This window comes from Temnothorax curvispinosus, unplaced genomic scaffold (genome assembly GCF_003070985.1).
Source record: "Temnothorax curvispinosus isolate PA1 unplaced genomic scaffold, ASM307098v1 QBEX01002543.1, whole genome shotgun sequence".
Lineage (NCBI taxonomy): Eukaryota > Metazoa > Arthropoda > Insecta > Hymenoptera > Formicidae > Temnothorax > Temnothorax curvispinosus.
In genome coordinates this window covers 194,158-222,052 of record NW_020212323.1, presented here as the reverse complement: position 1 = coordinate 222,052, position 27,895 = coordinate 194,158, and the positions used below count along the sequence as shown (strand labels likewise).

Sequence of the window (27,895 nt, the reverse complement as noted above, 5' to 3'; positions counted from 1 at the left end):
ATATTTCGATTAGCCATCTCGTATTTACCCACGTGTGCCAGAATACGTTGTACGGCATTTTCCTCGACGTATTTCGCGCTTTCCATCTCCCTTGCTCTCTCTCTCTTTTTTTCTTTCATCTTCAGTTCGAACTACAGACTATGCTTTGCACTGGTATGTAACACAGTTGAACCTATTAATCCCAGATACATCACAGACTCATTCCAAATAAAAACACGCACGCCTTCATTAGCGTTGTATATTATTATCGCTTAACGATATATATATATAGTTTTTTTTTCAGTTATGTACAAAAGAAGCGTCTGTATTGTGAACATGGGATATACATATATAGATCTAGATGTTTCACTGATCGAATGCTTGCGCGTATACCGACGTCTTTTTGCGGACTGATCAAGCCCAAGTCAACGTAAAAAATAATAATTCACCTCGATCGAACGACTAAAGCTTCGCGCACTCGGTATATCAGTACACATACGAAATAGAATGGATATATATCGAGTGCCGATCCCGGTTTGTTTCCTTTGCGAAATGAAACGCTAACGTACACATATACATCTGCGAGTATCGAAAAACCTAAAAAGTGAAAAATATGTATATGTATAGGCGAGTACATGTTACTTAACGATCATGTAACAATGTTTTTGAAATCATCGCGTTAATAAAATTTCGCTAAACTAAAATCCGAACCTGTACAATTAACTCGCGAGATTTTAAAAAAGGATCCCATCAAAATCACGGGGGTCAAATGTAATAGGTTTTTTTCCACGTTGACGTGTACATATACATATATTTATACAGATAATTTTAATGTCCATATCGACATTATAAATTATACATCGCAAAAAACTAATTATTAGATAAAACTATTCGTCGCTATGTATTTAAGTGAAAACCAGCGCAACACCGTGAGAAGGTAAATAAAATCAAGTATTCGTTTCGTAAATGTATGTGTGTTTACCTCTCTTTGCATAACGCGGGAATGATCTTTGACTAAAAATACAATCAAGTTACAAAGAGTTCGTAAAACAACAATATGTGTGTGGGACTTTGTTTAAAACATCATACTTCTCCACTTACCTCGCCGGAGATCGCAAATTCTCATTTATATATATATGTATATATCTACATATGCATATTATATGCGTATATATAAAAAGAAGAAGTCTCTTAAATTAGATTAGGATTTGGCGACCGACAAGAACGCAGTGTGGCTTCTGATTGCCCGTAAAGCGTCGATAAATCGTCCAATATAACCAATCATTGTTTCAATCGATGATCATCTGCGAGTATCCTAAAAAGACGTATGCCACAGCATTTCTCTGCATCCGTAATAGCCGTGCATCGTCGTGCTAGCATATGCCAGTTTAGCGTAAGAACAGTTACAACGCTGAGCGGTTATAGAGGACTATCAATCCTCATCCGAGAGCGGCTCATATTGCGAGGAGAGCAACGGCGCCGGCTCGGCCTGCATCTGTTCCGATTTCGTCACAGAGACGGACGTGGCTGTGGCGGGTGGCGGAGCCGGCGGTGGTCCCGTGTGTACCCCTAACGCACTAAATGGATAGAACGTGGTGGTAGCTGCAGGCGCGGGTGGCGGCGGTGGTTGTTCACGTGTACTTGAATTCGGTCCACCCGCATCGTCGACCACCATCTCATTACTTCCGCTACTACCACCGCCGCCTCCGCCTCCGCCGCTGCCGCCGCCGCTTCCGTTGCCACCATTCGACGGGCTTCTCTCCATACTTCCCGCACTAGCCCCCTTTTCATCCTTCTCAGATACAACGACGGAATTACCGCCTCCGTTCCTGTCGGAACCCGCACCACCATCGCCGCCGCCACCACCGGCCTTGTCGTCCTCAGTACGCATCACCTCGACGATCTTGTTCTTCACATAATCGAACGGCGATATCTGATGCGGCTTGTTGGAGGGAGTTCCGGAAGTGGATGTGGCAGTGCTCGATTCGTAGAAGCGACGTCCGTAATGATTAGTAGTTGCCTCCGGCGGCGAAACTGGCTCGACCGAATGGTATTGCTGCTTTCCCGATGACTGATGCTGCTGCGTCTGCTGCTGTTGCGCGACGCGTATTATTTGACGCTCATCTCCGGTCTTCACCGAGTCCGGCTCATTAATTTTTCGTCGCTTCCACTGATCTTCGGAAACTTGATATCTATTGTTTAGAAAATAAAAAAAGATTCCTATTATTTACGACATACACTCGCCAACACTGTAGTTAAGAAAACTATTCGAATTTTTTGTCCTTTTTTTTTATTTGTAGTTTTACAGAACGGATTTTTTCGTCGCAAGCTGTAATGTCGAGCTAAAGTAACGACGCGCTTGCTTTGCGCGGAGACTTACCCATAAGATCTGTACGACGAATGAGGCGTGTTATAATCTTTAGAGACAACATGATCAACATGTTCGCCGAAAGTGATTGCTTTGTTGCTGCCACTTCCTCCACTTCCACCGCCGCTACCTTCACCAGCGGGACTATGGGCTATACCATTAGGTTCTTGCTGAGTTTCGCGTTGAAATCCCTACAAAAGACGGATTCAACTTACGGAAAAGAATGAGATTGTGACATGTAATGTCAAAAAGCAAAGCTTCTTAAAATGAAGCGTATCGTACAACGAACTTGAGGAAAAAATAAAGATATGTTCAGCTACCTGAAAGAGACGGTCGCCCGCACGCGCGGGTTGATTGGCCGAGGATCCGCTTGCACTAGAATTATCGACACTCTGATTGATCTGATGAGTGATGATAGCGTCAATCAGACTGGCGGCTGTGAGAGTCTCGTTCGGCTGATTGGAGGATTGACTCTGTCGCGACGATGACGACGATGACGACTGTTGCTGCTGTTGTTGAGACTGCTGAGATTGCTGCAGCCTGGAGGACTGTGACAATCCGCTGCTTAATAGTCTCGACGAATCTCTATCGATTTGTTGTTGCTGTTGATCTCTGTATAGTTGCGCCATGTGTCGTCTCTCGGCCTCCATACGTTGCTGTTGAATATGCTGCTGAAGTTGATGCTGCTGTTGTTGTTGCTGCTGCTGCTGTTGTTGATGAAGCACCAAATCCCGTTCACGATGAGCTTGCTGCACGGCCAAGCGATGTTCGGCGTGCTCCTTCTCGCGTTGTTGCTGAATGGCAAGTCGCTGCTCCTGCTGCTGCATCTCCTTCTCGCGTTGCTGTTGTACAGCCAGTCGATGTTCATGCTCCTTCTCGCGTTGCACAGCAGCCGCTACCATTTGTTGATGTATTTCCTTTTCCCGCTGCTGATGTAGCCGGTGCTCGTGTTGGATATCCTTTTCCCGGGCTTGCTGTAATAAACGAACATTCTCGGCATGTATATCCTTCTCTCGTTGGACGAGACGATGCTCTTGCTGCTGGAGATCCTTTTCACGTTGCTGATGATGCTGCTGTATCGCAAGACGGTGCTCCAACTGTTGAAATTCCTTTTCGCGATGCAAACGTTGTTCCTCCTTTTCCCGCAGATGAACGAGATCGCGTTCTCTATCTCGGTCGCGTTGATGTTGCACCGCCGCAGCCGCTACTGCTAATCTATGTTCCGCGGCCTGCATTGCCGCCATACGATGTTCCTGTAGCCGCTGTATCTCTTGCTCGCGAAACGCTCGATTATTGTCGTAACGGTCAGCCAACAAGCGATCCGCCATTGTTTTACCGAGTCCCTCGTGACCACCACTACCGGATGCTGCTGGATGGCCGTGCGGATGTGGCACCGGAAGACTGGGTTGCTGTACTGCCACATCCACTAAACTGGAGAACGCTTCCAAACCAGGTGGCGGTGGTGGATAGTGCATTTGCTTTTGCGGATTGTGCCTCTGAATGACGCCTTGTCGCGGCTGCGTGTGTGTCTGTGATGGAGGAGGCGTACTGGTATAGTAGAGAGTGGACGACGACGGCGGTGGCGGCTCGCTTTTAACAGTTGTCTCAGCAGCAACAGATCCACCAGCGTTACTACTACCACGAGCACGCGCATGCATCTGCTGACTTGTGATATAGTCGTTCATGATGATCTGCCGGCTGGATAATTGCTGCTCCATCGTGTAACTAGGTGGCGGTCGCCCGGGGGTGGAATAAGAAGTGTACTGGCTGCCGCCATGGCTCACTACCACAGGCGACGCCTGACTTGTAGGACCCTGTCCCGGTGGTGGTGGTGGAACATTGCCACCGCTCGTGACAGGCGAATGTCGGATGGTACGATGATAATCGTATATGGGCGTACTGCGTTTGTCTACCGCGAATGGAAGCACCGGCGTACCTTGAGTAATTGAACCACCTGTATCTTTTGGCGTTCCCGAGACAGCGGAGCCGGCATTGACAACGCTGCCGCCGCCTCGTTCATTAGCGTTCGGAGCACCAGTAACTGTCGGATTACCGGGCGGCGTCATTTGTCGCAAAAGACCTTCATAACGCGCCGTGGATACAGGCGTGCCATGCGTGATGGAGCCACCCTTGTGACCCGGTGTGCCCATGCTGCTCAATTTCGGAGATAGCTTCGGATGAGGCGGTGGTACGGTGACTTTGTTCATCTTGGGTGTAATAGGTGCTTGCGGTCGCGGTGACGAAGCATAAATTAATGGACTTTTCGCGCCACGTCCTTGCTCGGGATGAGGCGCGTGAGGATGATAATACGCGCCCGGTGGTGGTTCCGGTCGATAGAGTGTGACCGTCGGCGGCTTGTGAAGTTGCATCGAATGATTGTAATCTTGTTGTAGTCTTGGTTTTTTGATACTCAAATCTAACGTGCCTTCCGTTTCTCGAAGCGCTTGTTGCACTTGCATAACGACCAAACCTTCCTTAGGCAGCAAGTCCGAAGAAGAAGCTTGACTACTCGGCACAGCTGGTGGACAAGGAGTAATGGTGGCCTGCATCTGGCCTAAAAGGAAAAGAAATATATCGTGAGTGCATTTAATTTTTCTAATGAATCATGAGTGACATAAGACGCTCATAGAGCAAAAGAATAAGAATGAATTTTGAATAAATATGATAGTCATTATTTTGCAAGAAAGTTTTATATAAAAATTTTATATATAATAATATTATATTAATAAACTTACCAATCTGCTGAGGGCTGGGAGCAGAACGATGAGCATGATGCGGCCCCGAAACAACGGAGAGTGTTGCTAGATTTGTATCTCTATTAGACAACGCAGTGTTCGCCATGTTTGATGACGATTTGTAACCACGGACATACGTTATCTCGTTACGATGATCGGTCTTCAAGATACTAGATATCGTTGGAGTGCTAGAGCTATTGGGTGCTGACGAACCACCGCCGTCGGGTGGTGGACAGTTCGGCGCACGTTTTAGTTGCATCTCGATGACCCCAAGCATAAGATCCTTAACAGTAAGCGGGTTGGAATTACTCGTTGTTGAAGGTGGCGAATGAACAATTGGTGGTGGTTGTGGATGTTGGCTTTGTTGTTGACTCTGTTGTTGCAACGATGTCGTATTACTACTAGATGTTGTCAGAGTCACCACAACACTGCCATTATCTAAGTCAGCACCTCCCTGACCTTCGTCCGCTGTCTCCTGAAACAATTAGCGCACCTCTATCAGACGGTCCTGTCGCACGAAAACATTGTTTTGCATCTTGTTTCTTAACTCCATTTTATTTATCATTTTCACATGCCAATGCAAAGAATAAGACTAATTGCATGCATGTTTTATGCAGGACGAACTGAAACCTGAAAAAGGAAGAGCTTTGTCTTACCGTGGCAGAGCTGTCGTAATCTTCCCTGCCACCGGATGTAGCGGTAGCGGTTCCGCTACTGGAAGACTGATGAGACGATCCGGGTGGCACGAGTGATACCACGGATATATCCGAGAGTTTCTCGCCAAGTTTCTGTTCGGTGGATCGTTGGAAAGACATCGGTAATGACGATGTCGCTGTAGTACCACTCGATGCTGCGTTACTGCTCGTCATAGTTGGACTTCCTGCGCTGGCTGTGTCACTCGAATCGTGAACCTGGAAGAAAAAATTGCGTCAGACTAACTGATATGTAAATAGAAAATATTTAATTTAACGCAATCTCTTATTAAAAAATTAATTTAAATTAATAATTACACCAAAAACAATTCAATATTAACTAATTTTGTTTGTAATTTAGAATAGCGAAATATTTTCTAACGCGTAAATGTATATACTTATCATTTCAAATGCTGACTTCAAATTAACATATATTTAAACAAAATAATGTTTAATAACTCGTGGAAAAACACTTACAGCTAGCTCATCACAGCTGCTGGTACTACTACCGCTTTCCTCTTCATCAGTCAGACACGGTCTTCGTTCCTCACCCAACGAAGCGTAATACTCGGCCACGACCTGATCGAGACTCAGTTTCTTTCGGTAAGTAAAGTAATAGTTTTTGCATTGATGATTCGTCTTGCCGGGTATCTGCTCGGCGACCTTTGGCCAATTGGTACCGTGTTCCCGGAGCGCCCTGCGGAGCTGCTCGAGCTCCTCGTCCGTCCACTGACGCGACAACGCATCGGCACCATCCTCGGACACTTCGGTACCGCCGGCGAGATGTGGCGCTAAACGGCGCGATATTCGGCTGAAGCAGGCCGAGCAGCATTTCGTCGCGCTGTTCGGTATTTCTGAAATAAACGGGACGGTTTAGTCACGAAGTATAAGCACTTGAACAAAATTCAATTCGTCAAGTATTTTCATAAAACTCAGATAAAAATATACAACATATAGACACAGAGATGTAAAGAGACAGTGTGGTGCATATAATTATATAATAAAATTTAGATTTACCCCCTATATACACGCGCGCGCGAATGAATTGTATAAAAATTTGCTAGGAATACTCACGGAATTCTTGAGCGATTGGCTCCCGGATCTCCGGCGGCAGGTCGAGCCACTTGGAGGGCAACGCTCTCAGTCGCTTCACTCTCGACTTGGAGCTGCTCAGATTCGGACAGCCCGGCAGCGGGCAGGCGGTGTAACGTCCTCGGACGGCCTTGCAACGACAGGTGTTGCAGACGCGCGCACCGGGCGGCACTTGGTCCTCCCGTAGGCCGTACTGCGACGCTTGGCTACGCGGTAACGCGCGGCTATGCGCGCTTCCCTCGACGACGTTTTGGCACACCGTGCAAGCGTGAGGCCCTATCTGCCTGCCACCTTCTGAAACCATAATCAGAGATATGTAGAAGACACGTAGGAATAATGAAAGATACGGAGTAACGACATATAAAATAGTGACTTTTCTTTGAAAAATGCAAGAAGATCAAACTGCAGACAATCTGATCTCGCAGAAAAAATCTACGGAAGAATAGAACAAAATTGATTAAAGTGTTTTCAAGAAGAACCTTTTCCGAATGATTCTCGATAAACTAAATTTACAAAATTGTAGCCGTAAACGCTCGCTTTTCTCGCGACTCTCGCGAGTAACGCGGTGAAGTCCTGCGATCGTCCCGCGCGATCGAAGCGGGAAAACGTTTCTGAAACGAGTGAGCGCGTGTTTCGCGCTGATACGCCGCGAGGGACGGCAGATAAAAATCAAATAAAATATAAAAGCGCACGCGGGAGAGCGGGACGAGGCGACGATACGCTTGTATCAGATGGTGCATATGCAATGCGCTCACCGCCACACCACGTCACCGCCGCACCGCTGCACCGCTGCACCGCCGCGCGTGTTAGATCCTATCGCGGCGCAATTGCGATATGACGCGCACTGTCGCTAAAACGTCAAAGGGGCCGGGTCTATTGACGCGATTCGGCAACGCCAACGTGTCTGCGGCCCGCCGTGAAATATAAATGCACGGCGCTCCGCGTGTTAGCCCGTGCGCGATACGCGGAACGCGTACAAAACGCGACGAGCACGCGGCGCGATAATGGCCGATCGTGTGCCATTCCGAGTCGTTAGAGTCGCCAAATGAAATTTCGATGAAGCTCGCTAGTAAACTGGTGTAGACGCCAAAAATGAGATAAATAAAAATACGTTCCCTCGTTCAAAAAACGTATTCCCTTTTTTTTTTGCTTTCTTAAAATCACACCAGATTGTGAATTATTCCAATCAAAAGAGAAATTCCAGGAACTCTAGAAAATGTTATTAATGTATATTTTCTATCGTTTACTTATCATTTAAAAATATGAAGAGTGTGCATTTTACACATTTTACATATATGTCTATGTGTATACATCCGCGAACTTTACGATTGATCTTGATGCCCCTGATTATACGCGCTTCAATTAAACGCTCAAACTGAAGCATTCGATCTCAAGTACTTTAGCAAGTACTTTAGTGAATCCTTCCATTATCTATATTTTCTAGAGTAAAATCGACATTTCCCAGGACCGCGATTCTGTAACTCGTTGTGTATCGTTGCGCAGCTTCTTTACCATAAAGTATACCTGCGCAACGACAACATAACGATAACGATACAGAATCGCATAACGAGTTACAGAATCACGGGCCAGAAACGTTAATTCAAACGAGAATCAGATATTCGTGGGACTCTCATTCGACAATAAACGCGCAAAACGGAGTTGGCTGCCGACAGCTATTTAGAGAATGTACTCGCGTTTATCCGCTATGAAATTGAGTAAATATAGTTAATCACGAGCCGCGGAAGGAACCCGAGTGAAAACACGAGCGGTGCGGCGCGGCGCGGCGCGGCGCGGGGAGAGGGAGAGGGTTGGCGCACGGAAACGGAGCGAGAGACAGTATAATTACTCGGGACTCGGCTAATTAAGGACGCCCAATTAAAAAGTTCTGACGTTCGTTCTTAGCCTCCCGCAAACGTCGGCATCGCTCGCTCCTAAATAAGATCGCTTTGATAGTTCCGTACCTCCCTGCGCGATACTGCGTAAATTTACTCCCGTCGACAATTATCACGCGAAATCGAGCACACCTAATAATCCCGCGAGATGATGAGCCTTTGTAAAATAAGATATCAAAATAATAACATCAGACAAGAGAAAATTAAAAGAAATTAAAAGAAAATTTGATGTTACGCTCGATGGTTTCGGAGAGGCTACACTCCGTAACATTTTATTCCGTATATTCCGTGAAATTTACGAAATATTTACTTATAGCGAAGTACAATTATCTCTCCATTTCCTGCAAAGATTCGGAAATCTGGATTGAACGACAAGATAAAAAAATAAATTTGACACCGTCTTTATCAAGACGCGTCCACGCAATCGCGTCGCAGTTGTTCTGGCATTAATCTAATTCAGCGAAAATACGGATGAAAATCCGGAATTAAACGATGGTCGCTTGACGCGTCGCCAATTATTTAGCGTTCGATATACTCCTGGGCTCTCTCCCTTTCCTTCTTTCTCTCTCAAAATTCGTACATCGCGGCGAATCGCGGACCTCCGGATGCCGCGCGCGTCTGCTCTCCGGTGACCTGTCACGCCGATGCCGATGCCGATGCCGCGCGTCCCGCACCTCTTTTGGATCGTACGCGAGATTATTGTTGACACGGAATTATCAATGTGACGTCGCGCTCGTGCAACGCTTCGGCGGTGCGGCGAGCGGGGGTCGCCGGGGGGTGCCCGGAGCGCGGACGCGAGTACCCAGCGAATACCGCGATTGGAAGAGTTGCCGGGGAGTCGGATAGAGGATAACACGCCGTGTGAGAATTCGCGACACTGATTGACAGGTATTCCCGAGAGCGAGAGAAAATCGCTCTCGCGTAATTCGCGCGCCCCTGCCCCGCGATCGACAGGCCAATCCCGGCCAAGTAGGATGCTGCACGGCAATTTTTGCGCATTTGCGTATCTCCAAGTATCGCGGACCCCCGCATCCGAGCTGCCCGATCGGGATCGTTCGAGAATAACGCGGGCGAAATGTACAACGTGCCTCGATTTTTCGCGATCTGTCATTTACGTGATCGACAATAACATAATTAAATTCGAACGCGTACTGTAAATTCCATGTTATTTTAGGTACATAAATATTTAGATTTTATATAAATTTGATACGTGCAGTATTGTTTAATTAATAAAACGTTCGAATATCTTCATGAATCGGTGCATATTACTGATATGTTAACAATATTTCCTATTATTACCTAAATTTCAGCATTTTGGATTTTCCGATTTCAATAGAAAAATTTTCTGAGGCAAAGAGGGAGGGAAAGAGAGAGAATAACAAATGTAATAGAAAAAGGTTCTTATTTTATATCAGACGAGTTTTCTTATTTTTATGCGAAATATGACGTTCGTTTCTTTATAGTAATCACTTCCTCAGCGTTTCAACGAGATTTTTCTTCGAGCGTACGTTTCACCAAGAGCAATACCAACAGCGACCCACAGTACAAAGCGAATACAATATACCTGTGGAATATATAACGCACATGTCACGTGGAATAATTCGCAAAGCTCGTTCCCCATACACTCAAAGTAATACGCGGGGGGAGATCTCGGGAGAGCGGGTCGGGTAGGTAAAGGAGAGTTAAAACTGGATGAAACGTCGTAATGAATAATTTATACGAGAATCCATTCAATACAGAACCCATGCGCAGTTACGCGATAATCGGGATATTGCAGTCGGCCAATGTTAGGCGGAAACAAATTAACTCGTCATATCGAGCTGTTTCGAGCAAATTAAGTTTAAAACACGGACGAAGCCTTTGTTTGCGTGGCCTTGTGATTGTCCTAACCAAATTTATAACTTATGATCTTAAAGATCCGATATTAGGACAGAAGGAAATAATTAAATTTTTCGCAATAAGATACTTTAATGATTTATCGAGGCACGATAATTGAACGTGTTAGCGAAATAAAAACCATCGTGGCCGAAGTCAAACCCTGCTCAAACGATAAACCCAATGAAAAAAAGATGTGGCTGCGAGAACGGGGGACATTACCTCCGCGCTAATTAAGTTCGTTGATGGAGGAAGGGTAATTTGAATATTTCATAAGGGCCATGCCGCGAATAATTTGCCACTTTGCTTCCTTCTTTCTCCCGTAATAAGACGTTATTCGAGTAATTCGTCTCCTTTCCACAATCTCGCAGAATAGCCTGCATAATTACACGTACGTGAGTGTGTGTGTGTGCGCGCGTGTGTAATTATTCTTAACATCCTCCTGTGAAATTGCAATGCGCTGAATGGCCATGCATTGAACAGCGTATAGACTTCTTCGCGTAATTGATGAATGATTGAATTTTTACGATCGGCCAAAAGTAATCGTCAGCTGAACTGGTGGGTAATCAAACCCGAAAGGACATTTGCACGCGTCGTTTTCTCGCGGGGATTCCCCACATCCCCCGAATAAAATATTCCCTTTGATTTTGGCCTCGTGCAAACCGTTGCGAAACAGACCTCTCTCTTCCTCTTTTTCTCTCTCCCTCTCTCTTTCGATTCTTTGATCAATTTTAAGTTTTACTGCTTGATCAGGTTTTCCTATATTTTACAGAGAAACATCAAAGTGTCGGATTTAACAACGTCGCGATTATCTTTGGTGTTCGCAAAAATTTGAAACAAATAAATCCATTCGGACACGAGGCGATTTCTCTTTGGAGAACAAGCCCCTCGCGCTTTAGCGTTCTCTGTGCGATTCGGCTTTAGAAAACGCGTCGATCGGCACGATTTGCTCAGAGGAGAAAAAGTGGAGAAGTCTAAAGCAAACGCACCGCGGACTAAAAAGGGAGGCGCGCCCGCCCGCGGCGCGGCGGCCCGACCGCTGCAAATTCGCTCCAGGCTGACATTTTTGTATTTATGTATTTATGAGATTTACGCTCTCTCCTGCGCTGGCTCCAGCGAGAATGATTAAAAACAAACACGCGCCGCGATTCTTCGCGATTCCAACCTCCAGCGCTCGCGCCGCGCCGCGCCGCGCGCCGCACCGTCCGGCGAACAAAAAGAACGGTCGATGTTGTGAGGATGCGGTAATACGTGCAATAAATTCACCGTAACGCCGCGTTCCGCCGGAAACACGTCCTCGTTGCAGCTTAAAAAGATTCGTAATCAGGGACGCCTAAAAAGATGCGTAATTTCTGACTGGTACTGTGAACAAAAATATGTCCTACCGCGTTAAGCCATTTCTTCTATTTTGTCCTCGTTATAAATATCGATTCCACAAAATTATACTATTTATTCAAATCTATATTTTATGCGCAAAAATAAATAAAGGGGGAATAATATATGTTCTTGCCAAAAATACACTGAAATGTGTATCAAGACGATTAATGAGTTTATACTCGTAATTTACAATTATAGACTTTTTTTTGTAGCAAAAAATGTCATCGAATAAATAACGTGTAAATATGCATCTTTGTATCTCTCTGCGCAATGTAATGGCCCATCCCTCTCTCCTTTGACGAGCCACCTGCGCGATTATCGTTAGCGGGGAACGGGCCATGTAAATATGGAATCGCTTGTAGCGTTTCGGTGACGCTTGAGCCGTGCCGGGCTGGATCATGGTCTACTTGTGCAAATAACATCTGTCAATCGCTACGTGGGCGAGCGGGAGCGAGGGGGTTGCTGTCGCTGATGACGAGACCGTCGGTCCACCCTCCCGCGGGCGCGCGACCCTTTAAAACATCTCGTCGGCTGATTGAATTACGGTGATTAGCCTACCATGATGTTCTCGGGAACAATGTAAAGTATACCGCCGATGGACGATGGTGCGATATCGATTTACCGCATGCCGATGCTGCGAATTCATCCCGCGAGAATTTGTCATTTAGCAATTTGATACTCTGATATTCAAAAATAATGCACAAACGCTTTCGATCTTTTATATCACAATTACTATCACGTCGAGAAACAAGTGGACCATTATTATTATAATAGAACGAAAGATGATAAGAAAACGACATAAAATGACATAAAACTGTCGACGGGATTGAAAATCTTGACGTGGACCATAAAACAAGAAATTGGTATTAAAAATTAAAATTTACTTCACAAGCAAATTCCAAGCAAATTACAGCATCACAATAATGTCCACGATATCTTTTCAATATTGCCACATCCAATTTCTCTCATATAAAAAATTATTTCGGACTTGTGTTCCGCACGAACCTTTTCGCCTCCTCCATTACTCTGTTGTCTCGAATGCGCAAAATACGCCCTTTGCCCCATCGTGCAATTGTGCGGAACGGACAGATAACCGCGGCGGAGAAGCGGACGGGACGAGTCGATAGCGCTAAGTAGCGTTAATTCGTACAGGTGAACGCGCGATACGCGCACGGAGGAGTTTCTGACGGCCTCGGCACATTAGCCGTGCCGTGTGTATTCACACGTGTATAATCCGACGGTATTTGCGGAGCGGAAACGCGCGCCCGTGCCGAATTCGAGCGATAGCGCTCCCGCTTACCGCCTAGTGCACACAAGAACATGAAGAGAGAGAGAGAGAGAGGGAGAGAGAGACAGCATAGCGGAGGCATTAATTGGGATTAAGTAAATCAAGACGCTAATTAGCTCGTGCCAGGTGCGCGCGCGCGGGTTTTCACCCCCCTCGCCCCTGTTTCGTCCTCCGTTCTCATCACTACCACCACCCGCTGACCGGCATGACGAACGAATCCCCGGGCATTTAATTTTCCCAACAATTTGACTACGACTACTCTCTAATTATGACGTATGTGATCTAGGAGCAAGCCCCTAACATTTATTTGCATGTTATCGAGTTATCGCTCTCTCGCGTGTCTCCACGGTGTATTAATCCAGAGATACTGCTGAACAGGATACTGCTGGATTTCAAACAGAAAAAAGAGAGGGAAAGAACCTTGAATCTTCTACGATTATAAGGAAATAAACGTCGTAGAAAAATTTAATAAAGAAGTATATATACCTTAGTTTTATAAACATTAATATATAAAAATTATGATTAGCTATAATTCGTTTTTTAACTTTACTTAAATACTCTTTTTCTAAAAAAAAATAACATTTTCCTAAAAAATTGTATCTTGATTTATCCGCAAATTTCTGTTGAGATCGTGTTTGTAATATTTTCATCAACTTTTCCTACTAAAATAGGGGACTTCCATATATCATATACCTACGTTACCACGTTGGAAAAATCTATCAAAAAATTATTCAATTGAAAATAAGTTTATTTAGCGAATAGTAAATAAATTTGACATTTCAACTAAAGCATTTTTAATTTATATTACCCAGAAAATGTATTCAATTTTCAAGCAAAGAGCGCATTGCAATCAAATTATTGAGCTTGAAGAAAATACCGCCATATAATGTGATACAATAAATATCACTAATAATTCCGTTCTCCCGATCTTCTTCGCAACAGAGTGCCTTACTGTTACTTAAATACGCGCATAAATGTAGCATAAAAAAATGTTATCGTGACTTAAGAAAAAGTTTGACATCAATTTATATTATCACACAGCACAGTTAATTATGCCATTTGTCAGAAAACTATTATGGACAGTCGATGACGCGCAAAACAGCAAATAAATAAATAAATCGAAACAGTGATTTATTTCCTTACGGAGGAGAACACGAAGAAAAACCAGAAGGATGAGGCAGATGAGAGGAAACCGGAGAGACAAGAAGTGAGGAGAGGGTTCGAGAGAGTTCCTACAGAAACGCGGCGGAGAACATGCGGTAAGTCCGCGCACAGGGCCTGGTAATATCGCGAAAAGTGTTTGCTTAGCTTGTCTCGACCGACGTTGGAAGCATTAAACCGCGAGCGTTCTTTCGTCTCCTCGAGAGACGATCCCGGGAGTGAGGATCCCCCTCCTCGCCGATGTGTACTCTTCCGCCGCCCTCGATTATTTCCGGTGCGGGGAGTCCCGGGGCCCTATACGCGCGAATTCCCATTTTCCCGATTAAAGTGATCGTTGATAATGGCGTACGAGCCAATTAAACGAAAACGTATCTTTTCGAAATAATCCCAAAGCGAATAATATGTATAATTGTCATTATTTTGAAGGCATTTTTACAAATAACTCGTTTAACTTCTATCTATAATATTTTTATTTTATATTATTACTGTCATTATTATAGTTAGTTACTGTTATTGTTACGTTTTGTGTTATGGGCTTTACGCGAAGGCGTAGACGATTGACGAGAAAAGCGTTCACGTGACACGTTTAGGGAACTTTTTCTTCTCTCAAGGTACTTATCTATTGTATTCCACATTGTTTGATTGCTATTGTAACGACAATCTCGACGATACTCGCTGATCGCGACGATGTTGCGGTAGGGGGGTCGACACGACAACCAGACGGATGGAAAGCGCGGAGGGGTGTTGCCTCTGTTAGCTCTGGTTTGGGACGACGGCCTCCTGGGAAATGCGCGTAATCGCCGAGTCTCCGTTCTGGACCCCTGAATTCTCGCCGACGACGATCGGACTTGTTTATGGACGCGAGCGCATCGTAAAAAATCGGCGACCGAATTGGCTGACGGTCATCCAAGATGAGCGAAATAAGATAAAGGAAACGATGTGTTCTTTATGCCATCGTATCAACTCAAGCTCGGACAAATGATTTTCTTATAACAAAAAATGAAAAGTATACGGATATTCCAAAATATGTCCTCTATATATAACACTCTTTTATACTTGCAATAAAAAACAAGCGAATCTAAGATTTTACCCGTTATACGAAAAAAGTAAAATCATTCTAATCATTCTAATCATCGATGATCGTAATTCTGCCATTCAACTGTCAATCAACTTCCCTCCCGGAAAAATAAAAAGAAAAATGGAACAAATATCGTTCGGCTTCCTCGTAAATGAAAACCGAAACCGCTGACAAGATGAGGGATAGGGAGAGGACGAGTAGCAAAGGTGGTCTCGCAGCGGTACCGAGCACCCAGCGCGCGCGCGAGAGGTGGAGCAGGGTGCCTTCCCCGGGTGGAGTGTATACGAGGAAAGAACGAAGAAGAGGGCCGGAGCGAACGATCGTGGCTCCGGAATAAAGTGGAATTCAGCGCGAGCTGAATTATAAACGATATTATGCAAACACGGTGCCGCGGAGTGAAGAGAAGCGCGTACTCTCTCATGCTGCGAGAGTTAATTTGATGAAAAACATCAGAGGCCAGGCCAGGCGCAGGCAAGAGGGTCTCGGAGCGAAAGAGAACGAAAGAGATAGAGAGATAGAGAGAAAGAGAGAGAACGAAAAAAGAGGGAGAAAGAAAGAGAAAGGAAAAGACCGGCAAAAGACGCATCATCTCGTGGCGAAAGATCGTTTTCCGGAAGGCGAGAGCGCTCTTCTCCTCTCATTATCCAGTCGGCTCTCGAAAGACGTTTCCTATCTCCTCTTCTCTTTATTCGTCTTTTCCTATCACTCGCGTTTGCACCACATCGCGTTTAACGTCTCATTTGAAGCCGACAAATAGATCAGCCTTTATCGCCACAATTGCGATGCTGTTTCTCATCGCACGTGAGAAGAATCCATTTTTTATGCATATTTTTTTAATTACGACGTCGATTATTGCTCGATAGATTACAATTCTAGAGATACTATTTTTTTCTTTCTTAAGAGAATTTCTAGTTTTTAAACTCGTCTTTAATTCAAGAAACGTCGATGAATCGCCGAGTACTTCGTCGATTAAAAACAGAGATTTAACTGGCGATTATATATCTGGACAATGTAATATTTCGAATGTGGTATTTCTATCATCGCGAGCTCTTCTTCCAATACAATCTTCGTACGCAATCAATTAATATTTATCCAATTATTAATATATATATATACATATATATGTCCTAATATTCTTATTAATATATCCATTAACATTCAATCAATTAATATTCATTCGCGCGACGAGAAATAGCATTCAAGTTTCAAGATTCTCATGTGATTTTCAATATGTAGAATTAAACGTGTTATTATCTCGAGCCTCGTAATTATAACGTAGCGTGACATAATAGTATGGTTGCACCCTGAATTGAGACGATACACGCGTTCGCATCGCGACGTGTTATCTATATGTAGATCGTAGAAGTCAAGTCTTATTCAAAACTGTTTCGTGCAAAAATTTTCGAAGGGTAAAAGGGTCCGCAATTTATCTGCACAATTGTTATCTAATTCTTGGCTTTGTTCTCGATAGGGAATTAATCGCGGGATGAACGACGCTTAATTGTGAAAGATTAATTATCGTCATCCCTTCTAACGAGACCCGACAGGATCTTTCCAAGTCTGCGAATTCTTCGCATCTCTCGTATATCGTGCGTAAAACGAGGGCACGATCAGGAGCGCATCCTGTAGTATCGCGGTAGAGAAGACTGATTCTCCGGGCGCAGGTGCAAGTTAGCCACGATTGCGACGTATGCCGCCAATCTGCGCTCGTTGGGGGCGGTTCTCGGTCGCTCCGAAGGGGGTTGAGCCAACCCTACGCGGCGCGGCGTAGGTGGTAGAAGCTTGGCTCGAAAAACCCGAGCGCGTCTACGCGCAGCTGATAAACAGTGCGACGATGGTGTGCCTGCCAGCCGGCGTTCCGGCGTTCAAATCACGAAGAGCCGCAAGATCGGCCCGCGCTGAGAGCGTTCGCGAGAACGGTACCGCATCGAATCTAAGATCGTGGTATCTCAATTGACTTGTATACGCGCTGATCTCGCGTGAGAGATCAGTGACTTTCGGATCATCGTGACACGATTTTCAAGACATTCGATCTGAGAAACGATCGGACTTCGAGTTACTGAAGCTTAAAAATCGCGAAACGTTTAACAGATCGTGAAGGAACACGTAAAAGAACTTTGATTCCGTCTTATGGATCTTGCGAGAGAATAACGTTGGTGTCGACATCAATCTACGATCCGATCAGTGCTTATAGGGTCCCAATCGCAAAGCTCCTATTCGTTTGCAATTCCTCCCCACGTCACGAACGACGTTAAGACGCTCTAATTTAAACGTTCGTGAAAAAATTGAGTTTAAAGGATTCTTTACCCAAGGATCTACATCGGTGGACAAGTGAATCGGATCCACAAAGGATTGAACGACGATGTATGGTTTATACAGAGCGTGGTTCGGTGGCGGTGCCACCGGCACCAGCTACCCTTGTCTTCAGGACACGTTCTCGCCGCCCGACACGGTGGTGCGAGTCGGTAACGAGGGCGAGCACCAATTTGTCGCGCACAAGGGTGTCCTCGCGGCTCACAGTGGATACCTGAAGGCCCTGCTTGCGAGCGCGGCGACGACGACGGCGACGACGTCGTCGACGAACTCACCCTTCGACCCTGCCTGCGCGACCGTCGCCGTCACGGCGACCAACGAACAGTCGCAGCGACCGGTCACCTCCGTGTCGGTCTCGTCCATCGGTAAATACAGATCACAAATTAGATCACTAACGATATATCGGCTGTCTTGCTCTCGCGAGAACAGAGTTCAATAGAAGACTACGTGATACTCCTCTCTCGATTTATTTATAAAATCTATATGCGAGAAAAAATTTATTTCAGATAAATTGAGAATACTTAGAAATAATCAATCAAATTAATTAAAAATTAATTTTTGTCAAAGTATTTAATGTAAAATTTAAGTGCCCAAAGAATTATCTGTCAGTATTAATATTTCCTGCTTGTTCTTGTGACACAACAAAATACAATGTTTTCAGAATTATTTTCGAATAATTACAATAAGCCAACAGCGAGACGAGAATAATTAACAAATTTTTAGCGGTCGCGCAGTCATTGTTACTTCCAATCTCTCATTAGGATTTTCCAATAGTTACCCAATTCAATCCAATTCAATTCAATTCAATCCAATAATTGAATCACCCGTTTCACAAGTGACATAAGTCTACTATTTTTGCAGTGTTTGCAAACAAAAGCGTTTCCCGCTCGTATCGCAAACGTTCTCCAATAAAATAATTCAATTCGTCGGACAGTTATGTCAATAAAAATCACGATACTCCAAAAAAGCAATCTACGTATCTTAATTCACTATTCGTGAACCAAATTCTAGTTATAAACAGAGTATCTTCCAATATAATTTCTAATGGTTAAGTATTCGCGAAATCATGCGGATACCAATACGTTAGGAATACCAATTATTTCTCTTCTAGCAAGCTAAATCCTTCAAGTCAAACAAAATCAAAGGAGTATATATCAACTCGCGTTTAACGTATCCCGGCTCTCGGTCTGACCTAGGTGGAGAAGCGTTCGCGCCGTTGCTCAACTATATGTACACCGGACGGTTGGAGGTGACGCTGGACAACGTTTACAGCGTGCTGCTGGCGACGCATTTGTTGCACATGCCGGGTGCATTGGAGCAGTGCAGGGCCGCACTGCTGAGGCTGAGGGCACCGCCGTCTTTGCCGACGCCGCCGATGCCGACGTCTGTGTCGACGACGACCGGGTCGACCGCCGGCAGCATCCTACGACCTATACCGAGCAGGCTGGTAGTAGGCCCACCGCTCTGCTGGCCCCCGACGACCCCGCTCGCGTACCCACCGGCCGCGCCGGCACCGACTGCCATGTCGCATCTGCCGCCATCGATGCAACCGTTGATGCAACCGACCATACCACCCGGAATCAGCGTTATCGCGCCCAGAGAGAAGCAGGAGCAGTGCACGCATTACAGGTTCGTGATCAGATCTTTTTGCATAATCTTATCTTGGTATCTCTTTCACATGCTAGAGATCTTATACAAGATATTTAGCAGCAATGAGATTAATCCAATAAATTTATTAATCTTTTAAGATTTATACTCGGATTTATATTGTTATCATAATTGCTTAAAAAATTTTATTTAGCCAAGGCAGTATACTCTACAGTAAACAAGAAATTCTTATTATTTGTCGGGAAAAGAAAATTTAAAAAATAGATTTTCAATTTTTATCTCGTTTTAGCCATGACGTTCCTTTGGAACCGAAGAAAAATTGCATTCTTTTTGAGAAAAAAATTAATCGTAAACTTAAATTATTCGACTTCGAATATAAATAATTCGCATGGCATTAAATTTTAATAACATCTATATAATGTAACTAAAATACGTAATAAGTCATACTGATAATGATAACAATAATAATTTCTTTTCAAGAGAAAATCTTTAAAAAATTAGAATTATTTAAAGATTTCAAGATTAATAGAAAATTATGCAAATATTTGCAGCTCTGGCGAGGTGTCGAAGTCGCCGCGGTCCTCGCCGTCCATGGCGCACCACAAACGTCCGAGATTGAACTCCAACAGATCGAGAACACCGGAGATCGTGTCTACCGTGTCCACCCTGCCGTTCGTGGCCGCGGCCGCGGCCGCGTTCACCGCGTTTGCCGTGACCAGCAGCACGGCGAGTTCTGCGACGAGAGCACCGTCGCCGTCGCGCTCGATCTCGCCGGCTCCCTCCTCCGTTTCGCGGACGCACTCGCCCATGCACCATAACAGCGACAGATCGACAGAACGTGAGGCTCAACGAGGAGAAGAGATCGAGGATCGTTCCGCTAGATCATCTAACGATCAACCACGCAAACCGTGTGTAATAACATCCGCCGACAGCAGAGCATCAAATCGCAACCGCGGTAGCAACGACAGCAATGATAACGAGAATACGGCCGCGATATCGGAGCATGACCGAGCACGTTCGTCTCGTCGCCGAGCCCGAGTCTCGGGCGCGAAGGAGGCTTCCAGTACGAGTACCGTCTTTTCCGTGGTATACGACATCGCGTGCTGCGACGGACCGGTGCGTTTTCACCGTGTTTTGAACGAGAATTATTCGGCGACGTCGCACGGACCACACGGTGCGCCGACACGTCCGCCGAGGAGTTGCCAGCTGCCGGAGGGCGAGGATCCGTCGAGCGAGAACGACGAGAACGGCGGACCGGCGACGCGAGGAGGTGACCACGCGCGTAGCCCCAACAATGACTCGAGCAACGACGGCAGCAACAACAGCAACAACGGCGGCTGCTACACCTGCGACTACTGCAAACACACCTTCAAGTCGCAGTACTGCTACAGGAAGCACGCCAAACGGCATTTGTTGCCGACGAGGATCAACGAGGCGACTGGCAGCAGCGACGATGGCGGCGGCGGCGGCAGGGAGAGCGTTAATCACGGGTCGCGACAAGATGCCGCACGCGGAAATAGACGGGAGGTCAGATTGCTGGATCTAAACGTGCAGTACTATCCCTGCAAGATCTGCGGCTGCAAGTTCCCCAGTTACTATTTCGTGCACAAGCACCGGAAACTCTGCCACGCGAATGACGAGGAGAGACAAAGCACCACGGATGGAGCGAATGCGTCGAGTCGTGACGCGGACGCGTCATCCACCCAGGATGCTTCGTGAAACAAAGAGACACGGCTCCCTTTCGCTCTTTCTCGCTAGGTATATATTAAAATAACGCTACAAACTCTTGCCTTTAAGCGACAAAAAGAAGCAATATTTTTTCGTAATGTGCAATTCTTATGCTTTCAGATTTTTCCTTCATCTATTCCCAACATCAAGACCCATGGAAAAGAAAAAGAGATTCCCCGCTCGAGAACAAGAGAAAAGACACTTCACAGATGGAACGTAAAGTACCTATCGATATTTGCGCACGTGTCGAATTTAATTGCAAATAAAATAGATCGGCAATCAAATCAAACTATTGTAGAATGTAATAAAGATACAAAATATCAATTAGCTCTAAACTTACCGATGACGTCGATCGACGGTGCCTCCTCGTCACTGGTCTCCATAGGAGTATGATTCTCCTTCTTCTTGTCTTTTATTCTACTACTAGCTGCCACATTAGCACCACTGCTCGAATCCCTGCAACTTGGCTTCTTTTTACTGGATTCCTTGAAATCTGATTGGATGGTCGAAACGTTCGTCGCGTTATTCAATGAAGACGCAGATGATGACAGCGTGCCTTTCCCTTCCATTCTGTAACAGTATCGACGCACATAAAATAAATTTGCTTAAACAAATACAAACCGCATAAAATATAAATATAAACTTTACGCGCGCTCGTGTTAAACGACAATCCATTGAACATTCTGTTTCAATCGTATTTTTACTTTTCAACAAATAAAACGTGAGGTTTCTTCGTGATAAAAAAATATTTTTCTGGATAAAATTTTGCTGATTGTTTGTATATATGCCTAAGAAGCAGCAGGGAATTCGACACTCGTCATTCTCATTGGGCAGAATCACATTTCCAACCATCGAGTCAATTACGGTGATGAAAGCCTACGTAAACATAATCCACTAACCGGTAACCATTGATTAGCATTACAATCTGCTAATAATTGATCTCCCTCCCACCCACCCTTCTCAGGCCGCCACCACCGCCACATCTACCTCACTCCGCCCCGTTCATCACTCCTGGCGTATCCCCGTCATCCCCGAAGCCGTTTACCACCCTTCAACGACTTGTTCCTCCGTTCGGCTATCGCGCGAGATCACCGTCGATAAGTAAAACTTATCTCTATTAGTATAGCGCCGAAAAAAAAAAGCAGATTAAGCTCCTTTTTGCGCGCGTTTTTGTAATATCCATGCGCCGCCGAGCGGCGTATTGTAATCGTTAAATGGGTATTCGCGGGTCGCCTCTCCCACCGTGGACAATATTGAGATTGGTTCGTTGGAGTGGGGTGTGTTTGCAGAATGAATATCTTCCAGCCGATGGATACGGTTCATTCAATCAGTCCGCGTACACGCTTTTATATAGATCAGAATCGGGACCAATTGATATGCGCGTTTCGCACAAAATGAGCCGCGCAAGTTTTTTTATTTTTTTATTCGCGTATCGAAAATGATTAATATCGTACTGTGCGCTTGCACGTACTGCACACTTGAGGAAACAAAAAAAAAAATAAAAGCTAAAGGATACGATATGCGCGTAACAATATTCAGTCAACATATTCGTACATATTAAAATACGTTCTACCGTACTGATACTTTCTATATGCCATATCTCAATAACTCCGAAATTTAATAATCGCATAATCAACTACATATGTAAAACCTTTAAGTACGTACTTAAATTACGTGAAACGAGATGTTGCGTAAAATTTAATTAAAACATAGATTAAAAAAGTCACACGTACATTACTTTAATGTCCTTCCCCGACGTTGGCTCTTGCGGTTCCTCTTTCAACTCTACCTTTATGAAATGAGATTCCTTCGAATCGACTTTGTTTTCCTTATTCTCCTTACTCGCCTCCCTGGAATCCTTCGCGCTGGGCGCCGTCGACGTCGTTGAGACGCTCGACGTCGCGGTGGTGTTCAGGACAGATGTCGTTGTCGTTGTCGTTGACGCCGTTATGGAATCCGTCGTTACGCTAACGCCCGACGCTATCGAGCTCAAAGGACTCGTCGTCGTCGTTACTGCCGTAGTTGCAACAGTTGTTGACGATACACTCGATGTGACCGTGGTGCTAGTTGTGGATGTAGACGTAGCCGTTGTCGAACTGTTCTGAGGATTCTCCTGAGTCTTTTGTTGCTGCTCCCGCTGTAACCTTGTTGTTACGCCTGTCGTTAAAATATCTATAGGTCCGATGGTCGAGCTGGTATTATTTACCTGAAACAATTACAAGAGACATTTATCTCAGATGATATTATCGAAAATTTGATAGGTATTTTCCAATTTTTAAGTTTGATGTCATATAATTGTATACGATATACATGCTTTAATTATATGCAAACGCGCGTAAACTACCTTAACAACTTTTCTTTAATATATTAGTATGATATAGATAAAAATTGCAAAAAAATAATTGACATGTTTTATATACAAACGATTAATATCATACTTACTTTATTATTCGGATTATTCCGAGAGCTACGCGTCCGTTGGCGCGATTTTCGTAGAAGCTGTTTATAATTTTCTGCTTTTTTAGTGAGGTAGTAGTGATGTACACAATCTGGAACGGACTTATGTTCTAACGATTGAGCTATCACTCCATAGTTCTTAGGGTGCTGAAGGTATTTCTCTTTGAACAATTCGTGCTCTACCGAACTCCACACATTGATTAATTTACGTTCGCTGTGAAGAGCTTCTAATTCCTCTGGTTGGAGCAATCCATTCCGATTTTGAAACGCGATCCTTCGTTGCTTCGCGTCCAACAACAGAGGCGGTATAACTGCATACGAACGCATCTTCTTATCCTCCATCTTAAAGAGAATATCATTTTCAATATACCAATTATTTTTTTATAACATTAACACTAAAATATATTTATCAATGTACTTCTCCATAACCCATTGTCTCATTAATTAAGCCTTGGATGGTTTTTAACATCAAGTATATTATTAAAATAAGTTGGCTGTATATCGATCAAACACATTGCAATGTATATGTGTGTAAATGATGTTTTATTATTATGAAATAAAATGTGGAATTTAATATCTTTGTATATAAATACTAAGACTTACATACAAAAAATACGTAACCAATTATGATAATTTTTAGCAATAATTATGGATCCAATTTCTCACTTTTTCAATTTGTTACATTAAGTTTGCATAATTTTAAGTACCGATTTAATGCATTGTTTGCAACCAATGCATAGCATACGATCCATAACTAATGTATGGCATGAGATAAGGGTGAAGCGAGCAAGTGCACGTTACTAACCTGACGAGCTTTAATGGAATTTTTTAAATCTTGCAATGTTTCTTCCTGGGAAATCAGTATAAATTAGATGTCTTCCATGAAGTATTATCATCAAAATTTGTCTAACAAAACTTAATCAAAAAGAAATCAGCAAGAAAAACAGAAATAAAGAACACAGTAATTTTTTAAACAAATTATTAAATGAAGCATTAATCACTCATAAAATATCAATTAGAAAAATTTTCTAAAAAGTTAGACTCAATGCAATATCGTGAATTGCAGGGGGATATTTTATTTAAAAAAACTTTTCTACTGAGCATCATGAATCTGAATTAATTAAAACTTTATTATCCCGCGCGTCTCTATTAGTCCGATGGTAACTTCCAATCATCTCCATCCATTTATCCAGTTTGCCATCCTTTCCCTGGTCAGCATACACGAAAAGACCAAGAGAGAAAACAAATGTCTAAAGATAGGAAGAAACTGTCAGTTACCATCCTTTACTTATAATCAACCAACAAACACTTTAATCCTTTGATGTGAAAATGGCGCTTTCACAGAGTTGCTCTTGAAAAAACGAAGAAAGAGATGAGACAACAAATCCACAAAAAATACAAAAGAAAGTATTATATATCTAATTTTCGCTGAATCTAGAATATAATTAGAAACTCGCGTACATTTCGGTATATTTAAAATTTTGATAAAGATATTTGTCTTTAACATATACAAGTTTAGCTGTTTTACTACGCGTATTACTTTGCTCACAATAATTAATCAATGATAGCTGAAATAAAAATAAATTACAACAAAAAAATAAAATTAACTCAAAACTAGTATTAATCAATTCTATATAAATTTATTTTAATCTATATTGTATTAAAATTATACGTTGTATGTTTTTTTGAATATTTGAATAAATAAATAGCTTTATCTAAAAATGGCGACAGATTAGAGATTTGCATGCCAAAATAATTTCTATTTTATTTTGTAACTTAAGGTCGCTAATTCAATAAAATTAAGTAAGTGTCTCTTAACTCTCTCATTTATTAATTTACAGTCTGTTCAGAAGTCCCCTTTTTTGTTCAGCTTATAATTTTGTCGCAGAATATTTATCTAATAAATATTACTTTAGTAACGTGCCTTTCTTTTACTTCTCCCTATACCATCCTTTTTGTCTTCACCATACTTTTGTTTCTCTCTTTCGGAATGTGTCATGTTGCTCATTTCATGACCATTTCGTTGCAAACGCATACTACAATAATAGAATATACCTCTTGTTCTTGTAAACCGTCCATTATTTCTTCAAGATCAGCTTCACTCTTGATGCGAGCACCAACTCTGTTAAAACGCTCCTTGTCTTCCCTTTGCTTTCGCAACTCAGGGAACACCTTCTCGAAGAACTCGCGATTCTTTGTCTCTTTCGATTTCCTCTTCTGCGTTGCCTCCAACCGTTCCACCTTACGATGCCACTCTTGAACCAAAATGGCGTACGTTTGAGACTGCTGCCGATGAAGAGACGCGCGCTCGGCGTGTTCTCTCCGAAGCCTAGCTATGAGTCTGGCTCGCATACATGTTTGATGCCGTGTACGATTTTCTTGGTATATGCTTGTATCCGACGGTTGATTATACAAAGGTAGCTCTACTTTGGGGCCCAGTCTTTCTAAAAGTCTATGAGCTTCTTCTGCCTTTCTCTGTTAATAAAAATATGCCGAATTAAAATTCAATTCAACCAATATTCCAACAAATTTATATTAACACATCAAGCGCAAGATATGCGGTAATTCAAGTTTGATTCAAGTGTTTTGACGCTCAACATGTAAAAGTATTTAAATATTATTTACATAATTTACCCTATTCTCAGCGTAGACCTTTTGCGCCATCGATTGATGCTTTGGTTGCTGTGACTGTTCCTCAGTGTCCTTTACTTCCAGAGGCTTATTTGCTGTTTCTTCCAGTTCTTTTAATCTCTTCCGCAACATGTTCAATTGATTTTCCCTCTTAGCAATCTCTCTGTCGACTTTACCAATTTGCTGTAAGAGATCGTCCTTGGTACTTCTATATTGTGCATCCTCCTGCGTATTCGGCTCGGGAAGCGTAGGCGAAATAGCTTCCGTTTGCGGCGTGTACGCTCCTACGGCAGGCTGCTCCTAGCAAAAATTTGTCATATCATATTGTATCCAATTTTCGTTTCATTGCTTTTCCTATATCCAATTTATGTATATTATTTATTTGTTTAGTTAATACCGAGTTAATCTAAAGTATTGATATACATTATAAATAATTCTATATTTAGTTACATATTAATTTATTTATATTTATATACAATTATTCTCGGAGAACGTAAATTAATCTCAATTTACATTCCATACTCATAGCTATGAATGTGATTAACTGCTATCTAATTTATTTATTTAATATAATTTCGCGAAAATTAATACTATTATTCCAATATTTTGATTTTCAACACTATAAACGAACGATATTATGCAAACATGAGATAGGTCTTAACTAAACAGCGAATTAAACCTAAAATGTAATTTTGTATTGCCAATAAAAAAAATTAACTTATTTTTATTCTCAGTAATAAATTGTCGTCAAAATATAATATATTCTAATTATTAAATAGATAGACGATCTCTCGGTTATCAAGCGAACTGTCCATCGTACCCACCCTGGTGTCTATCCTAAGTGGCTGTTGCAACTGCACGACATGTTGTTGTTGTTGTTGCTCCTGCTTGCCCCCGCATGGGTCCGCGGGCGACAGGCAACGCGGCTGAGGCTGCGATTGCAGCTGTTGGACCTGCTGATGCGGCCCCAGACGGATCTTCTTAAAGGGCGGTGCATCCTGCTGCAGACTGGACATGTCGACGGGGGTGCGACTGCAATACTGATCAGGCTGGACGGGCATGAGGCCTACTCGCGGCGGGTTCCTCGCCGCCGCCGCATGTTGCTGGTAGTCCGATGCGGCGGCGGCAGAAGGAGATGGTATAGACGTCACCGAGGAGCCGACAGGCGGCAAGAGGGATATCCTCTGCCGATCGCCTCTGCCGCCGGCTCCCATGCCGCTGTACTCCGCCGCGGACACTACCCCAACGCCACCAACTCCACCAACTTGCGACAGAGGACTGTTGCTCACGTTGATGGCGAGCCTCTCGTTCACCTGAAAAGAAAACGCCACGGTGAAAAGTGTGCTTTACGTCCTCCCTTTCTTCCTCTATCTCTCATCCCTGCCTGCTCTCCCCTTTCATCGTCGTTTCGCTCATTCCTTGCCAAAGGTTCAATTTATCTCCCGCTCCTCTCTAACCTTCTCGCCAGGGAAACTATTTCAGAAAAATCGATGACCCGGTTCAAGAAAGCACGCGGTACCGATATACCACACGACCGCTGCTCTGTCCCCTACGCTCTGTCTACCACAATCATCTGTTCCAACTTTTTTCCCCCCTTTTATTTCTGTCGGTAGGTTTTGCG

The 27,895-nt window shown here is 43.7% G+C and overlaps 2 protein-coding genes across 2 annotated transcripts; one reads left to right on the top strand and one right to left on the bottom strand.

The window, feature by feature from the left end:
- Positions 1–224: 224 nt before the first annotated feature.
- On the bottom strand, positions 225–27,600 carry LOC112451782. Its single transcript, XM_025011638.1, has 14 exons — positions 27,099–27,600; positions 26,278–26,574; positions 25,699–26,118; positions 24,449–24,493; positions 23,629–23,985; positions 22,920–23,392; positions 21,527–21,756; positions 6,849–7,160; positions 6,252–6,628; positions 5,739–5,993; positions 5,083–5,557; positions 2,668–4,901; positions 2,360–2,538; positions 225–2,171 (listed from the first exon to the last, which is right to left on the bottom strand). The coding sequence occupies exons 1-14, from the start codon at positions 27,486–27,488 to the stop codon at positions 1,412–1,414; spliced, it is 6,804 nt and encodes a 2,267-aa protein (XP_024867406.1). The 5' UTR covers positions 27,489–27,600; the 3' UTR covers positions 225–1,411.
- Positions 17,383–21,486, top strand: LOC112451784 (RE1-silencing transcription factor). Its single transcript, XM_025011642.1, has 4 exons — positions 17,383–18,215; positions 19,047–19,479; positions 20,010–21,216; positions 21,307–21,486. The coding sequence occupies exons 1-3, from the start codon at positions 17,900–17,902 to the stop codon at positions 21,175–21,177; spliced, it is 1,917 nt and encodes a 638-aa protein (XP_024867410.1). The 5' UTR covers positions 17,383–17,899; the 3' UTR covers positions 21,178–21,216; positions 21,307–21,486.
- Positions 27,601–27,895: the final 295 nt, after the last annotated feature.

Bases quoted from the DNA above. Each gene is read 5' to 3' on its own strand.
- LOC112451784 (XM_025011642.1), top strand. From the start codon at position 17,900: ATGTATGGTTTATACAGAGCGTGGTTCGGTGGCGGTGCCACCGGCACC. The intron at 18,216-19,046 runs GTAAATACAGAT...GGTCTGACCTAG, and splicing joins CGTGTCGGTCTCGTCCATCG to GTGGAGAAGCGTTCGCGCCG. The intron at 19,480-20,009 runs GTTCGTGATCAG...AAATATTTGCAG, and splicing joins GAGCAGTGCACGCATTACAG to CTCTGGCGAGGTGTCGAAGT.
- LOC112451782 (XM_025011638.1), bottom strand. From the start codon at position 27,488: ATGGGAGCCGGCGGCAGAGGCGATCGGCAGAGGATATCCCTCTTGCCG. The intron at 23,393-23,628 runs GTAAGTATGATA...TAATTGTTTCAG, and splicing joins GGAATAATCCGAATAATAAA to GTAAATAATACCAGCTCGAC. The intron at 2,172-2,359 runs GTAAGTCTCCGC...TCTAAACAATAG, and splicing joins TCGTCGTACAGATCTTATGG to ATATCAAGTTTCCGAAGATC.